At 48.7% G+C, this 15,113-nt stretch overlaps 6 protein-coding genes across 6 annotated transcripts; 5 read left to right on the forward strand and 1 right to left on the reverse strand.

Moving 5' to 3' along the window:
• Positions 1-67: 67 nt before the first annotated feature.
• EDB91DRAFT_1167290 (sodium/hydrogen exchanger) lies at positions 68-2,861 on the forward strand. Its single transcript, XM_041320047.1, has 7 exons — positions 68-384; positions 517-591; positions 644-720; positions 777-983; positions 1,043-1,196; positions 1,351-2,272; positions 2,294-2,861. The coding sequence occupies exons 1-7, from the start codon at positions 121-123 to the stop codon at positions 2,494-2,496; spliced, it is 1,902 nt and encodes a 633-aa protein (XP_041171080.1). The 5' UTR covers positions 68-120; the 3' UTR covers positions 2,497-2,861.
• On the reverse strand, positions 2,862-5,408 carry EDB91DRAFT_1167297 (guanine nucleotide binding protein, alpha subunit). Its single transcript, XM_041320048.1, has 9 exons — positions 4,770-5,408; positions 4,699-4,719; positions 4,026-4,641; positions 3,853-3,971; positions 3,753-3,802; positions 3,402-3,690; positions 3,249-3,331; positions 3,107-3,140; positions 2,862-3,049 (listed from the first exon to the last, which is right to left on the reverse strand). The coding sequence occupies exons 1-9, from the start codon at positions 4,975-4,977 to the stop codon at positions 3,000-3,002; spliced, it is 1,470 nt and encodes a 489-aa protein (XP_041171081.1). The 5' UTR covers positions 4,978-5,408; the 3' UTR covers positions 2,862-2,999.
• Positions 5,409-5,665: 257 nt separating this feature from the next.
• Positions 5,666-7,761, forward strand: EDB91DRAFT_1086990 (uncharacterized protein; the record flags this gene model as incomplete). Its single annotated transcript, XM_041316155.1, has 9 exons — positions 5,666-5,848; positions 5,986-6,263; positions 6,310-6,361; positions 6,423-6,899; positions 6,982-7,009; positions 7,161-7,279; positions 7,375-7,441; positions 7,491-7,588; positions 7,651-7,761. 9 exons carry the CDS (start codon positions 5,666-5,668, stop codon positions 7,759-7,761), a joined length of 1,413 nt encoding a protein of 470 aa, XP_041171082.1.
• Positions 7,762-8,404: 643 nt separating this feature from the next.
• Positions 8,405-8,913, forward strand: EDB91DRAFT_1254607 (cytochrome P450; the record flags this gene model as incomplete). The annotated part of the gene is made up of 4 exons (XM_041323843.1): positions 8,405-8,461; positions 8,506-8,702; positions 8,749-8,778; positions 8,826-8,913. The coding sequence occupies 4 exons, from the start codon at positions 8,405-8,407 to the stop codon at positions 8,911-8,913; spliced, it is 372 nt and encodes a 123-aa protein (XP_041171083.1).
• On the forward strand, positions 8,793-9,461 carry EDB91DRAFT_1167316 (uncharacterized protein). Its single transcript, XM_041320049.1, has 4 exons — positions 8,793-9,020; positions 9,046-9,159; positions 9,214-9,242; positions 9,293-9,461. The coding sequence occupies exons 1-4, from the start codon at positions 8,998-9,000 to the stop codon at positions 9,439-9,441; spliced, it is 315 nt and encodes a 104-aa protein (XP_041171084.1). The 5' UTR covers positions 8,793-8,997; the 3' UTR covers positions 9,442-9,461.
• Positions 9,462-11,159: 1,698 nt separating this feature from the next.
• Positions 11,160-12,822, forward strand: EDB91DRAFT_82194 (uncharacterized protein). Its single transcript, XM_041328514.1, has 4 exons — positions 11,160-11,590; positions 11,643-12,017; positions 12,074-12,270; positions 12,329-12,822. Exons 1-4 carry the CDS (start codon positions 11,205-11,207, stop codon positions 12,667-12,669), a joined length of 1,299 nt encoding a protein of 432 aa, XP_041171085.1. The 5' UTR covers positions 11,160-11,204; the 3' UTR covers positions 12,670-12,822.
• Positions 12,823-15,113: the final 2,291 nt, after the last annotated feature.

Raw genomic sequence — 15,113 nt, forward strand, 5'->3', positions numbered from 1 at the left:
ATTTGGTATTACGTAACACGGCTATAGTACATAGCCAAACGGAACGTGGCAGAACGATCACCCCAAGCCCCGTCTGCTACAGCCTGTGGTACTCTGTGACACTTCGCGCAAACTTGAAGAATGGTCTTCAAGTTGAGCTCAATCACGGTACAGGCGTCACCCGCAGTACCATCTGAAGCTCCCATTGCAGAAGAGGAAGAGTACTATTCGTCATGGTCTCTGTTTCTTGTCTGCTTGCTACTTATCGTTTCGTTATGGACGTCGTATTACCTGCAAATCAGGAGAATCCGAGCCATCCATGAGACGACCGTCTCTATCTTTGCAGGGATGTTCGTTGGTTTGGTGGTTAGACTTGCACCGGGCACGATGATTCGAGAAATGCTAGTGAGTATCCGCTTGTTATTTCCTGGCTTCTTCATTCTGCGATTTCACCGTCTTACTTTCACACTGCTAGTGGAGCGCGTCTCCACGGTCCTTGTAAATCACGGCTGTCTGTGGCTGAAGCTCTATCCATAGACCTTCAAACATACTCTGTTCTTCAACTTGCTACTTCCTCCCATAATCCTTAACTCCGGATACGAGCTCAAGCAGGTGAGTAATGTGCAGAGGTCAAAATAGAGTCATAAATACGACCTTCCTGCAGGAGAATTTTTTCCGCAACTTCGGTTCCATCCTTACCTTCGCATTTTTTGGGACATTCATATCAGCTGTTGGTGTCGGGTGCGTCAAATGCGAAAAAGCTTCGCGCATTACGTTGCTTAACTATCCTAGGACAGGGTGCTCGTGTATATCTACTCATTCCTGGGACTAGAATCCTTGGATATTACATTGCTAGAGTGCTTGATCTACGGCTCCACACTATCTGCAACTGATCCTGTGACTATTCTTGCTATATTCAATCAGTACAAGGTGGATCCAAAGCTCTACACCATCATCTTTGGCGAGAGTCTGCTCAATGATGCGGTCAGTATTGTCATGTATGAGTAAGTTCGAGTTGTCTTTCCCCCGTCTAGGATATGTGAACTTATCTTCTGATTTTCAGAACTCTCGCGCAATTCCACGGCACAGAGATATACATCTCGTCCATATTCCATGGCATTGGAATTTTCTTACTTTCATTCAGCGTATCTATGGCCCTTGGCGTTAGTTTCGGCCTGGGAATGTCACTAATCCTCAAACACTCATCGAATGAGTCTGTATCCTTCCATTGAATCTTGTCTTGTTGCCCTTTGCGCATACACTTGCTATTTCTTGTCGAACGGCTTATCGATGTCTGGCATCGTATCCCTCCTGTTCTGCGGCATCACCCTAAAACACTACGCGTACCACACCATGTCCCGGCGAACGCAGCGAACAACAAAATACATCTTCTCGACTCTCGCTCAGCTCTCCGAGAACTTCATATTCATCTACCTCGGTCTCTCACTCTTCACAAGCCCTCCATCCTCGGAGCGCGTTACCAACTACGTCAAGCCCCTCTTCATTGTGGTCACCACGGTTGCAGTCGTGTTTACACGATACGCAGCCGTCTTCCCTCTATCTGAAGCAATCAACTTCTTTCATCGCCATGCTCGGGGACAGCGAACAGAAGAGCTTCCACACTCTTACCAGATGATGTTGTTCTGGTCTGGCTTGCGAGGTGCAGTGGGTGTAGCACTTGCAGCTGGTTTTAAGGGCGAGAACGCGCAGACACTGCGGACAACTGTCCTCGTTGTAGTGGTTCTTACTGTTTTCGTCTTCGGGGGTACCACTGCACGCATGCTGGAGATCCTTGGTATTCGCACAGGCGTTGAAGATGAGGCTGCTAGCAGCAGCGACGACGAAGACGCACCACCGGGACGCAATCCATGGCAAAATCGCCGCAATAGTGGTGCATGGAACAGGTACACCGACGATTCTGAGCCACTGCCCTATTTCTCGCCGTCGCAGCACGGATATGGGCGGGCTGCAGGCAGAGTAGGGTCACATTATGCAACAAGAGGTTATAACCACCACCCACAAGCACCGCCGTCGCCGATTGGCAATACTATGTTTTCTGCTGCATCATCGGAGTCCTTTGAGTCGGAAGGGGAGGTGCTTCCTATGGCGACGACGTCAGCGGAGGCTGGTCCGTCTGCAGACAGACATGATGGCGCACAGGCCAGCGAGGACGGCAAATGGTTCCAGGCCCTGGATGAGAGATACCTACTTCCTTTGTTCTCGAATGCCACTGCCAGCCGCACGTTCCACGCCAGACGCGCGCGAAGGAATGTCTCAATATCCAGTCCCGCAGGTACGAATGCAAGCGCAATAGGCACGCCGCATGACAGTGAAGACGAGGTTGAGAGCCCAGCGGTGGAGCTTGGATCAGTGGGGACGATGACGCCCGGCAGGCAGTTCTCAAGTTCCAGGACACCCTCTCCAGAAGAACAAATACGTTCCGAGAGGGGTCTTGCCACACCCGTTTTGCGGAACGGTAACGGTAGGGACGAGGGACAGAGTCGAGCAGGTCCTTAAGGATTGGTTGGTCTCATAGTTGTTTCATAATATTAGATATCTCATTAAGACGTTTTTGCTACTACGTGATCTACCGACACTAGAACTGAACGATGTTAACTAAGCAAAAAACAATGGTCCTTGGCAGAGGACTCCTCGCCAAGTCCTCCAGACCTCGCCTGCAGGTATCGATAACGCCAACTTGCACAGCGACATGAAGAACCAGTGCGAAAATGACGCTTCGGAAGTACAGCGGCATGTACGAGCACAGGAGTACTCCACAAGGGGATCGACATTATCGGAACTGCGTTCTGATCTGTGATCACCACCTCCTTGACATCACTACGTATGTACTAGTATGTATCATAATCAAATGAAACATGGATTTCCGATCTGCACAGGATCTATTTATAGGTTTGTGAATTTGCAAACATATGGATCACATCGACGTAGATACATTAGTAAGGTGGTGGTACAACACATCAAGATTCGATAGCAATGATTAGTATAATAATACAGTAACATCACAGAAGATCCGCATTCCGTAAATGCGTACGAAGGATACTTTCTTCGACTGGAAGCATCCATGTAAGGATTCAATGTGATACGTCTTAAGCCCGTGGACACTCACCTACGCTTAATGTAGCCGCGGTTGCCTTTGTATCCTAAAAGAAAAAGACCAGTTAGCCATCCTTCGTACCAGCTTGGCCTTGGGTGCACAAGTCGGAGGAACTCAAGAAACCCAAGTATGTCAAGCAGTGGGATAGACTCACGATTACCGATGTGAAATGAATAAAGAATGGCCGTGGCTCCGGGGAAGACTGTTTAGAAATTTCCTTGAAATGTTGTTGGAAGTCTAGAAAAGAAAGAAAAGGTCGCGTGAGCGTCGATGTTTAGTTATGACATATTCGCAAACCGGGACGTACACCTCATCACTGTGATGGTGTCGTTTTTCCGGCTGCCGTAACTTGGGATGTGATCCTTTATACGCAACCCTCGCTTGATTTTATTGTGTAGGATGTCGCACTTGTTAAGAAAGAGAATGATCTCGGTCTTGGCTAGAATACGAGACGAGCAGACTGATTTCCATAAGAGATAGCTGTCTTCTAGGCGGTTTATCCGACGATCTTCACGGAGCTGCTCGTCAAAGCAAGAGATCGGACAAAGGAAAATGATAGCATCGACGTCGTCAAAATACGACGCCCATGCTGGACGCTTCATAAAACGATGGTAAGTTCCATATTCCATCATATGATTAGACGAGTGGTCGTATTTACCGAAGACCTCGTTCCGCCAACATCATACAATAGCCACTCTTTACCGTTGCCTGCGGAATGCTGCTTAATTGAAGTCAATGAAAGTGATGGAACGATTCACCTTCGTCCATCACGACCTTATGTTCTTGGACGCCAACCGTTCGTAGGCGCGCACGAACAATGTCGTCGTCACTAGGTTCATAGTCATATGATACGATGCGGTCGATGTCGTTCAAAAAGCTTTTGATGACCCGATAAGTAAGGTTATTATAATATGAAATAAGGAACACTCACAAGCCCGGAGAGTCTTCGATCTTTGTTTTACGATGAGACAGAACTTGCTGGACAACAGGGTCCTGCCACAAATCTACCATGGTTTCCTTGGACGCAACGAGCACATCGGTAATCTCGTTGTGGTCGGTATCGCTTCGTCTATGAAGACGGGGACTGGTCATCATCGATGGGCGAAGCTTTTCCAAGGCAGATTTCCATCCATTTGTTGAATTGATACCGAAATCTCTTGACGGGCGTTTTGGTAGTGGTTGCGAGCCCGCGGAATCAAACGGTGTTGCGGACTTGGAAGTTGTTGATCGAACTTCTTGCGATTCAGGACCGAGCTTGCTCTCGAGGTCACTCTGAATGCTGCGCAAAGGACCGAGACGCCGTTGCATGAAACGGTGTTTATCTGAGAAACGATAAGCCGACCCATGGTCGACTGTTTCGTCCTCAGAGTCGCTGCTATACTCTGCTGTTGTAGACCCTGGGCGTTTTTCGGCTTCGGCTAGGGTCATTTCCCGACTGAGGATATCCAGGACCCTTATGATGTTGCGAAGGAGGTTCAAATAAATAACTGCCCGCCATGAAGCTCGCTCTTCCGCCCACTCGCGTCGTGCGTGCTGCAATTGGAAATCTGTGAAGCGAAATTATCTTTAACCCCTTGATACTCCATAAGCATCCTCGAACGCACTTTTGAGCGTAGCAGACTTTCCTGCACGACGGAGATCAGTGTACTCCTAAACGAAGCCATAAAGAACGCACCGCTCTCACTCTGTCCGAGTAGAAGTACTTTGACAGGTTTCTTCTTCTTCTTCAATGCGCTTCGTTCCTGGCGGATTTGCTCGTCGATAGCCTCACTAATTCGACGAGCTTCGATCTCAGCCTGCTCGCGTGTCTCTTTCTCTTCTGGTGTTTCATCTTGGGGAGGTGCGATTGCAAGTGCAAGGGGGTCATCCACAGATATGCGCATCCTCGCGAATCAGGGGATAAAACAGAGAAGAGATTACAACAGATGAGAAAAGAGGACGAATTGTCACTCCGCTGAAGGAGAGACGACCAAAAACACCAATATAGACGCCGTACGGCAGATAGATGTTCACAAGCCCAAATGACCCGTGGTTGCAGAGTCCTGACAGAGCCTGTCAAAAACCTGAAGGGTTGCTCAAATTGAAAGAGCATGTTTCTGATTACGTGGCATGAATTATCTATCTCTGTAACATCTAGACATCCTAACGAAGAAAGGTCTTCAAATTTCAGTGTCGAGCATACGGTTGTAGTAAAAGTGCTATATTCAAGCCTGCAGGACTGTACCAGGGTTATAAACATCTTGCCCATGCTGCCAAGTAAGGTTGATGGCGGCGAAACACAAATAGTTCGCCTTGGGCGTATGTTGCGTGGGTAATGTGGCGTAATGTTTGTTTATATTTGTGAACCGTTTCGCGATATAAGAGGGCGACATGTGACTTTCCCGTGACTTTGACCTCCTTACCCCGTGACCAGCACGACCTCATTCCTGCAGCACCTTGCTCCCAAAGTCATATTGCCTTGTACCCTGTTGTTGTTGTGAGTCAACAAATATACAAACTACCTACAAATTAGGAAGAGTAACATGAGTGGTTGTTTAGCTCGCTGGCGACTCCAGTCCTCGTCATTTCCTTATGACTTCTGCTCAACACTCCTCTCTTCCCGCCGGCGCATCGACCACCAGTGTCAGTCAGAGTTCACCTACATCAGTTGCAGTTTCTCCTCCCAATGTGGAGCGTATCCCCTTGCAGATAGAGGGTATGGATGCTGCTCAAGTCTCTAATCTCCTCAAAACCCTACCCAGTCTCTTTCACAAGGTTTGTGAGCAATAATCCTTGAATACATATTTTTACGCATCGGATTACCTTCGGAGTTATGAGGTTGACTCTGTCTCCGTCGCATTCGTCAACCTTCACTGGATGTTCTGCTGACAACATTTTTGTTACATTAATAGTCCCCTGCTCAAGGCGATATGACCGGAGAGGCCGCTCAATCTTTGCAGGCTCTCGCTCAAGCCGGATTGTTTCCTCTCCAGAATCAGCACCAGCTTCAACACCCGATATCATTCCCTGGCGATCCTGGCCCTTCTTCACACCCCCGCGGACCACCCAACCTTGGACAATTGTCTGCGGCTGCGGCAGCTGCTGGTCAAACCCCTCCGGCGGCCCCTCACACGCAGGATGGAGGAGAAGCTCTTAGCGATGTCGAAGTTGGAGAACAGCCTGCCACTAGGTTCACAACCGGCCCCTGCATCGGCGGGACGATCCCGGGCCGCTAGGAGCGCTGCGATGGGCACCGATGAGTGGACCCGCCAGCGTAAGGACAACCATGTAGGTATCTTCAACGGTATCTGCTGTGATCTGCCCATTGGTGCTCATGCAATTATCTCAGAAAGAAGTCGAGCGTCGACGCCGAGGAAACATCAACGAGGGTATTAACGAACTCGGTCGCATAGTACCGAACAGTTCTGGTGAGAAGGCAAAAGGCGCAATTCTTCAGCGTGCTGTGCAGTATATCCACCATTTGAAAGAAAACGAGGCGCGCAACATTGAAAAATGGACACTAGAGAAGTTGCTCATGGATCAAGCAATGGGTGACTTACAAGCGCAGTTGGAGGACATGAGGAGGTCATGGGAGGAGGAACACATCGCACGACAAAGAGCAGAGAACGAACTCGATGTGTTGAGGGGTGTATCGGGCCAGGCCCCAACCGTTCCATATAAATCTCGTTCACGTTCAGTTGAGCGAGGTCAGGATGGGCCGTCTAACAGAGGTCCTTTTGGTGAAAGTGAAGTGCGAACAGAGCTTGGAAATCGACCAGAGGAAGGTGGCGATGACTCGGAAGGGAGGCCCGGGAAACGTGCGAGGGTTGATTGAGGTTATGTAGTTCGTATTCTCTTTTTCAGCTGTATTGATAATGCATCCGTAAATCTTACCTCATTTTGCCTAGCGCTTTTTTCTAGACCTGTATTATGATCGTACGCCTGGTAGCTTGTTTGTGGAAGACATGACATGTTTATCTGTCTTGGTTTGACCCTTGCCAGCGGCTTCAGGGTGGGGAAGTTGTCACTTCTTGGCACTTTATCTCCTGTTACATTAACGGCGAATGACCTCAACAATTCTCAGCAGTTCTTGCGCCTTCGCGCGGGAAAGTTTCCGCACTCAATCTGCACCACCGCGCAGCACTTGACATGGATTTCCTTGTCGAGAGAACCGTCGACATTCAATATATAATCTTTGACGTGCTGGTATCCACAACTCACTAGTAATGTTGACCATCAATATCATGCATTATGTCTGTCTGTTGTTGTCCGTCATGGGGCTCGTCCTCTACGCCATCTAGCGCAGCTATCTCACGAGAAATCCGCTAGATAATATTCCCGGCCCCCCTCGCCAGCGTTGGTGGACATGTAAGTGCACAATCCCAACGAGAGTTCATGCACTGACAAAATTGATTAGGCAACTTGAATAAGATATTTGCGCCGCATGGATGGGATTTCCACAAGATGCTTGCGGAACACTACGGTCCAGTATCAAAGTTATATGGGCTTTTTGGGGTATGTTAATAGCAGCGACGACCAAGCAAGCGCAGAGATTTTTCTTACAACGTCATCTACAGACAAGGCAGTTGTATGTGTGGGACCCAAAGACTATGTACCACATCATGGTCAAAGATCAGTACACCTTTGAAGCAGCTCCTTCTTGGCGTAGGGTTGTCCACTGTGCCTAACGTTTCACTTCACTGGAATACTCTGCAGGACAAACAGTCATTTTTTGGGACGGCCTTCTCTCGACATTGGGTGCGACGGGACTCTTGTTGTGTCCCTTTATCTTATTCCTAATACAGGCGAGCACCATGAAAAGTAACGGAAGATGCTCAATCCCGTATTTTCCATCAGCCACGTGCGGGAGATGGTACCTGCTTTCCTTCAAGTGACGAAATGTGCAAGTGCCTTATCCGTCTGGCGCTAACGGCTTTACTGATTGCGCATATGAAATAGCTCCAAGACGGAATTGCAGCGCAGGTAGAGCGTGGGCCACGTGAGATCAATATCCTGGAATGGCTCAATCGCACCACTCTTGAACTTGTGGGGCAGAGCGGACTGGGGTAGTCTTTTGACTGTCGGAAAGAAGGGTATACTAACCCATATAGCATCACTGTCAAGAACCTCCTGTAAGCATTCTGGCGATTTCTTTCAGCTCTATGATTAACGAGAACTCCAGGCCATCAATATTAAAGTGTCTGTTGCGAGGCAATTTCTCCCGTTTCTTATCCATGTCGGGCCTCCTAAAGCATTCTCCCGTTCTTGGTTTCTTTGTCGTGATTGAGATCATAACCACCGAGACATTTATCGCAATAGTCCAGAGCCAATATGAATGCCTCAGCGGAAGATTGTCTTCCAGATTCAGAGCTCGTGGCCCCAGATGAGGTAGGGGTAGTTGCATCCACGTTATTTTTCTAACGTTACTCCAGCACACTTGTTGTTACCGCAACACATACGACTGCAGTGCCCTGTGTCGCACCCTTTTGACGCTTGCTCACCATCAAGATGCACAAGCAAGACTGCACGAGGAAATTCATCCAGCAATGGATGAACACGGCGAGCTTGATTACGATGCTCTATCCAATCTTTCATATCTCGATGCAGTGTGTCGAGAGACTCTGCGCTGGTAAGAGTTCACCTCTTGGAACTTACGTATGCTCACAACGATGTAGGTATCCTCTAGTTATCACCGTCACACGCACGTATGTCCCTCCCGGATTCTGCCAGAAATGTTTGACATCTTTTCCAGGGCACGTGAAGATATAGTCCTCCCCTTCTCATGTCCCTTCAAAGAGAATGATGGGAAATATATGCACGATGTCCTTGATGCCGAATAACACGAATGTTGTCATTTCAATCCTGAGCTCAAATAGAAATCCTGAAACCTGAGGAGACGACGTCCTGCAGCGGAAACTGGAGAGATGACTATTTCCGCTTCCACAGCGTGTACATCGATGCACAAATTCCAGGGGTTTACTCTCACCTGTGAGTGGTATTTGGGAATATCAATCCCTGAAATGCTGGTACTCAGTGAACCATCTTTCCTCCAGAATGGCATTCATTGGCGGCGGAAGAGCATGCATGTAAGATTTACCTTGTGCAACATTTGTCGGTTCTCTGATTGAGCACAAATACAGTGGATTCAAGTTTTCGAAACTTGAGATGAGTTCGTATTTTTCGTTTCTAATTGTGAACCTCGGCTGACGACTTCGTCAGAGATGGTCCTTTGCATTCTCCTACAAACGTTCAAGTTTACTTCTGCGCAAGAGATCGAGTGGACCACGCAGGTGTCATATCCGAAGGTCAAAGGTTCTGATAATGCGAAGTGGCAGTTACCTCTCCGAGTCGAGATGGTATCAACCTGAATACGTGCGGCGCCAGATAGTACGTCGCCGAGAAAATCTTTCAGTGTTGGGAACGTCGTGAAAATGTAACGCAGGGCCCTTCATTGTGAGTCGACCCTCGGTGTTTGGAACTGTTCAACTATAGTTGCTATGTATAGTACATGTTATGATGGGCGCGTTTCAATTCTCCAGAGTCTCAACTTGAAATTATCTCATTCGATCTGATGTTGGATGCGTATATGATAAGGGCATTCACGGTGAGTACTGGTATTATTTGCTACGAGACTATGAACGATTAGAGTGCATCACTACGTCCACGCGCTCCCCTCGATTGCCTGTGCTCGTTGCCTTGGGCATCGGGTGGGTTGAGAACGGGGGAAACAACAGAACTCCCGGGACCGCATGACCCAGATTGTCAATGGGGTTTGTTCTATCGTCGCGAAACCCATATCGTGGAAGCTGCTGTGTAGGGCCCACTGCCCAGGGCAAATTGGTTACCTTCTTCCTTTCTCAGCCTTCCGCAGTGCTCGTCTGTCGTTCAGGTTTGCTCCACCACGGACCAAGGAGAATCGCAGGGCTCAACCCTTGCAGTATAAATTTCCCTTGGCCCTACCCAAGTAGGTTCCCGAGGTAGTTTTACAGTCCGCCAGCGCACGCAGCTCCTCTGCATACTACCACAACCATGGCGCCCCACATCCAGCACCTGGCGTGTCGTATGACGCCCGATCGTGTGGGCGTCCCTTGTAGTGGAAGGGACAGTATCAGACATCGTGGCCAGTGCTGACGTCTGGGTCTGGCTCACACCCCTCAAATCTGAATAGCCTCGAGTCCGAGGAGCTCCATCTGTGTGGGGTATTTCCACGAGATGTCAGAAGGTGAGTTCCGCCATAAGTGCAAATGCCTCGCAATCATGTTTTCCTCTAGCTTAACAAACCAGTTGCAATTGCCCTCGGATATACTCTTGTCCAATGCGTAAAGTCCATGAAGCTGGAGGAGGGACACCGATAAGGGTTCGAAGAATTTACGAGTATAAAGCTGGGCCAGTCGACAATGACTTCTCGCAATTGTCGATAAATCCCTCATCGACGGCTGTGAGAAGCTCGCTCCAACCAAAGAGGGTAAGACCCTAGTCTGCTGCCGTCTTTTATCACCACGATGTTCAGATATTGCGGTCAAAAAAGACGGCAGCAGTCGAGATCCACAGGTTGAAGTGCAGGATGGTACGGACAACCATCCACGCATTAGATTATTTACAGGCTTTGATCCCTTTTACTCTCGTTCTTGCACCCTCTAAATTATAATGCTGCCATGTGCTAAAGGAGACCTGTGGGTTTGGCATTGGGCAAGGTTAGCCGCGTTTGATGTGCGCTTCCTCACTTGCATAACAAGGCGTTGAAACTCAGAGCAGCTTGTGCATGCAGATAAGTTGCGAACCGAGGAGAAGACCCAATCCGAAGGAGTAAAAATTGCGCTCCAATTCTTGTGTACTAAACAGGATAGCGGAGACACCCATGACATGTGTCGGCAGGAAAGATTCTCGTACTGGAGAAATGAACGTGGGTGGGCTGGACCCTGGTTTTGCAAGCTGGTTTCGAAGTTCTGCGGCAGTCGCACAGTTCTATCCTTCGATCGATGCGCTTTCCAAAATTTGCCCAAGGTCGTAGTCTCCTGTAATTGGCAGAGGGAAAGGCAGTCTTTCCTTTTGATTACCAAGGACGTCACGGTGGTTGATGGAATAAAAGATAAATCGATACTTACATAACATCTCGGCAAAATCAACGATCATGTCCAGGAACGTCATCCCCACCGAAGATGAAGTGAGAAAGGCCGCCATCGAACTGAAAAAGAGCAACCCTGCTTCCGGCGTCGCCAAAATCCAAAGCCTCTTACTCGACGCAAATCCATCATGGGCAGTCAGCGAAAAACGCGTCCGAAAGATCTTGCAAAGCGAGGGGCTCGTCAGATCGGACGGGACGCCCAGTAGCCACACAACCAACATCATCCATCCGGCTTCTCGTCTGAACAAAAGTCTTGATGTCGACAAGTGGACCAGTCAGGTGGAAGTCAAGTACTTTGACGCGATTAAGGGAAAGGGCCTCGTCGCTAAAGAAAAAATAGCAAAAGGGGATGTTTTGTGGAAAGAGGATCCCTTCATCCTAGCCCCAGAGTGGTGAGACCTACAAGTGTCCGTTTCTCGAAACAAAGAACTTATGTCTGGAAAGGGAGTTATATGATCTTCAGAATTCATCGGAGGCATGCGCCCTCTGCGCGACCATCTTCCGCGAGCATTCCCCGTTGCATATATCCTGCGAGGCCTCCACAACCGCAACTCCATGTACAGCAAGATACTGCAACAGACTCTGTCGTGCCCAGGCAGACAGAGTGCACCCTCTCCTTTGTGCCGCACGCAATCCCGCGTCTGTACCACTCCTTGCATTCGCAAGAAATGCGCAGTGGATGGCCCTGCATGCTCTCGCGCAGTGTACCAGTCGACTTTTAATGGCTTCTCAGAAGGATGCTGCGACGTTCGACCTGGACTGGGAAGTAGTTCAGGGCCTCGCTGAGCTTGGAATGGAAGAACGTGCTCAGTGTCTTCGGTGAGCCATGGGATTCCAACACTTCAATGGCGGACGCCCACTAACTGCTCTGAAAGCGAACAGGGACTGGAGCCAGATCGCGAAAATTGGCGGAAAGCCTTTGAGCTGTACTTACAAGCATTCAAAGAACCTCGCACCCCTGCAGAACAGAAAAAACTGGCACGCATCTTGAAGAAGTCAATTCCCGAAGATCTACAGAAGGACACCTTCGAATATCAGGCCTTCTTACGTGGCTTGGGTCGTATGAGTCTAAGTAAGCTGTTCCATAACTATCATCATTTTGTTGTTCGTTGTTTTACACCAGTCCATAGATCTCGAGGCCCATGGTGGATTGTATAGACTACATTCTCACCTTAACCACTGTTGCACTCCCAACGTTTCCATAAGACACTTGGATCAGCGCACCGCGCTCGCGCGTATCACGGTGATCGCAAAGGAGGGAATCGAAGCAGGACAGGAGCTCCTAATTACATATACTAACCCCCAGAGCAATCTCAGAGATCGGCGCCGAAGATTATCAGAGTGGGGTTTCGGACCTTGCCGGTGCGACCGTTGTGTGGCGGAAGAGAAGGTTTGGAAGGACTCGGATAAGAACACACAGGACGCGGACGATCTCGTAGATCAGCTCAAAGCCGGCCTAGGAGTGTTATAGGAAGAAGGCTTCATTAAATGATCAGCGATTAGGATTAAGTTCCGTTCTGTGCGGCAAGCGTTCGTGATGCCCGTGCTCTTCTTTTGCAGGCGTGTTGAGGTCATCGTCCCGACCATCTGGCTCCGCCGTCGTCATCGCAGGAATTCACAACGATCAAATAACTTTGCATCAAGCTTTAAGATTTAAATCTTTTGAGCATGTCCCATTTACTGGTATGCATCATTCCCATCAGAACGAGTGCATGGTGGCAACTGGCCAGTGGCGATGGTGAAGCGTGTGCAGCGTAATATATCTTGTTAGTGGGGAGGTGATCTCGTTCAAATATTTATATCATCACAGGTCTGACTGTCATGATTCTGCTCCGTTCTGGGACGACTGAGTTCGATCTCCTTCAAGCTTTTTCGGCAAAATCACCGGAGTGGTATACAAATTGCGACCTGTGTTCTTGACATTGGTTACAGTGATCGCAAACCTAAGTTTGATTTTGAGCCAAAGAGGCACCAAGAGGTCGCTCGTCGTAATAATGCGCCCAATCGTAGATACAGTCGCATACGCCACCTGTTTCATTGGGAATTTCAGGGACTCTGATAAGTAAGCTAGCGCGTTCTACTCGTTTCACAAGAAAGAGCGATGGATTGGTAACGGTGTTGTCTTGGACATACGTCATGCGCTGCAGGCGAGTGAATACCTTGGCGAAATCATAACTGAATCTCGCACATCGCAGAATTCAAAGCGCTGGAACAGTCTTGAAATTTCCATACCCTTGACGCCGCTGTTGATGAATCGCGGTCGGGACACGACGTACAGCATAAATGTGTACAAGAATACGACGAGGGTATAATGTAGGTAAAGTCTGAGAATATACAAGAATTTGAATTCCGTTAGATCCCCCCCGAGGGATTGTTCGATAACGAACTCCTTCATTCCCGCTTGAACCTTCTTTACCCGAGCATACCTCCGCGTCATGAGCCAAGGTTGGCTCTGCTGCTCCACCTAATACGGACGCAACTCGGAGCCAAAGGTCATTCCCATGACACCGACGGACATTCAACGAATCGACGATGTATGAAAACAATACGTACCGTACGTACTACTTGCATAGGGCCCTGCCCCAAGGAGACAATCATTTTAATAAAAATAGTGTGCTCATTGACAGGGGGCTAGAAGATCGACACTTACGAATATTGATCAACGGCGACCTTGTGCGGTGCAGGCCTTAGAGGCAGGGAAATTAATGATTTCGAGATGGATAACAGCAGAGATGAGGTGGTACATGTGTCATGGATGCATTGTTCTGGAAGAACATGATACCCATAGGGAAACAAAGCAGAGAGAGGTGTTCTGGCAACGTCGCGGCCAGCGGATGGCGGGTGCAACCATGGCACTTCTCCATTTTTCTGGCAAGTGACGAGCGAGAGATAGGATGATATCAAGCAACTCCTACAGGGAATAGAGACATTACGAGAAACCTACTAGATGGTGATCCCGAAAGTTGGTATATTGAACGCGGTACGGGACAAATCAAGTATGCTGAGAACCAGAAGAGGTGTCAATATAGCGCTGCTCGCGCACAGTCAATAAATTAATTGAATAAGTGTTTCGACAAGTGGAATTCCTCGCATCGTAGTACTGTCAAGGCTCGGAATGTGGGATGTTTGTGGATAAGGCCAAGTGAAGAGCCAGCATTCCTGCAATGCACGGGCACCTTTCCTACAGATCTTGGTGTACTGAACGATTAAAAGGCTCCTGGGACCCGGGGTGCTTCGTCGACGATGCATGCGTATAGTCACTCGATGTAAGATTCTGGCACCAGCCGGTATCAGGAAGTTGGTGGATGTTGCCGGGCATCTTCTTGGTGAGGCGCCGTGATCTGGCCCGCCTGTACATAGTCATGCTTATATGCCATCATCATGCATCATGGCCCGGGGGAGTGGCTGGCGCTTCCTAGGGCCTGGGCCTTGCACCAGCACCAACTTCTTTCAGTGTTACGAGAATTATTGTTAGTATGCTCCCACTTGGTACAAAGTATATTTCACAGTGTATATCGAACCATCTAGGGCTATACATTATACATTATACAATTTTCTGGGCGTCTACCCGCAAACCATGAAGGGAGCTGGCCAAATCCAATACAAGATGAGATTTATGCACCATTACCGTATACATTATGACATAGTACTAGTACTATATAATTAGCGATAACATGTGTTGTGCGCTTTTAGCAACAAAAAATGAGGCTAAAGTGGATAGATCCCTACCACCCTAGAAAGACATCCATGCTCTTGAAGGACATGATGAACTTAAGAGTTCTCGAATACGCAGTCTCCCGGAACATGATCTAGGTGAGATTCAAGTTGGTACGCGCGAACAAGAGACGTCAGTGATGAAGATTGGAGGCTATGTCTGCGATATTTTGGACCTCCCCCATGGGCAGTGATGGTCCA

Source organism: Suillus paluster (genome assembly GCF_016628075.1).
Source record: "Suillus paluster strain FC165 chromosome Unknown EDB91scaffold_112, whole genome shotgun sequence".
Classification (NCBI taxonomy): Eukaryota; Fungi; Basidiomycota; class Agaricomycetes; order Boletales; family Suillaceae; genus Suillus; species Suillus paluster.

Bases quoted from the DNA above. Each gene is read 5' to 3' on its own strand.
- EDB91DRAFT_1167290 (XM_041320047.1), top strand. From the start codon at position 121: ATGGTCTTCAAGTTGAGCTCAATCACGGTACAGGCGTCACCCGCAGTA. The intron at 592-643 runs GTGAGTAATGTG...ACCTTCCTGCAG, and splicing joins CCGGATACGAGCTCAAGCAG to GAGAATTTTTTCCGCAACTT. The intron at 1,197-1,350 runs GTATCCTTCCAT...CGGCGAACGCAG, and splicing joins AACACTCATCGAATGAGTCT to CGAACAACAAAATACATCTT.
- EDB91DRAFT_1167297 (XM_041320048.1), bottom strand. From the start codon at position 4,977: ATGCGCATATCTGTGGATGACCCCCTTGCACTTGCAATCGCACCTCCC. The intron at 3,972-4,025 runs GTGAGTGTTCCT...GGTCATCAAAAG, and splicing joins ATCGAAGACTCTCCGGGCTT to CTTTTTGAACGACATCGACC. The intron at 3,050-3,106 runs GTGAGTGTCCAC...GGATGCTTCCAG, and splicing joins CGCGGCTACATTAAGCGTAG to TCGAAGAAAGTATCCTTCGT.
- EDB91DRAFT_1167316 (XM_041320049.1), top strand. From the start codon at position 8,998: ATGACTATTTCCGCTTCCACAGC. The intron at 9,021-9,045 runs GTGTACATCGAT...CACAAATTCCAG, and splicing joins ACTATTTCCGCTTCCACAGC to GGGTTTACTCTCACCTGTGA. The intron at 9,243-9,292 runs GTTCGTATTTTT...CGACTTCGTCAG, and splicing joins GTTTTCGAAACTTGAGATGA to AGATGGTCCTTTGCATTCTC.
- EDB91DRAFT_82194 (XM_041328514.1), top strand. From the start codon at position 11,205: ATGTCCAGGAACGTCATCCCCACCGAAGATGAAGTGAGAAAGGCCGCC. The intron at 11,591-11,642 runs GTGAGACCTACA...ATGTCTGGAAAG, and splicing joins TTCATCCTAGCCCCAGAGTG to GGAGTTATATGATCTTCAGA. The intron at 12,271-12,328 runs GTAAGCTGTTCC...ACCAGTCCATAG, and splicing joins CTTGGGTCGTATGAGTCTAA to ATCTCGAGGCCCATGGTGGA.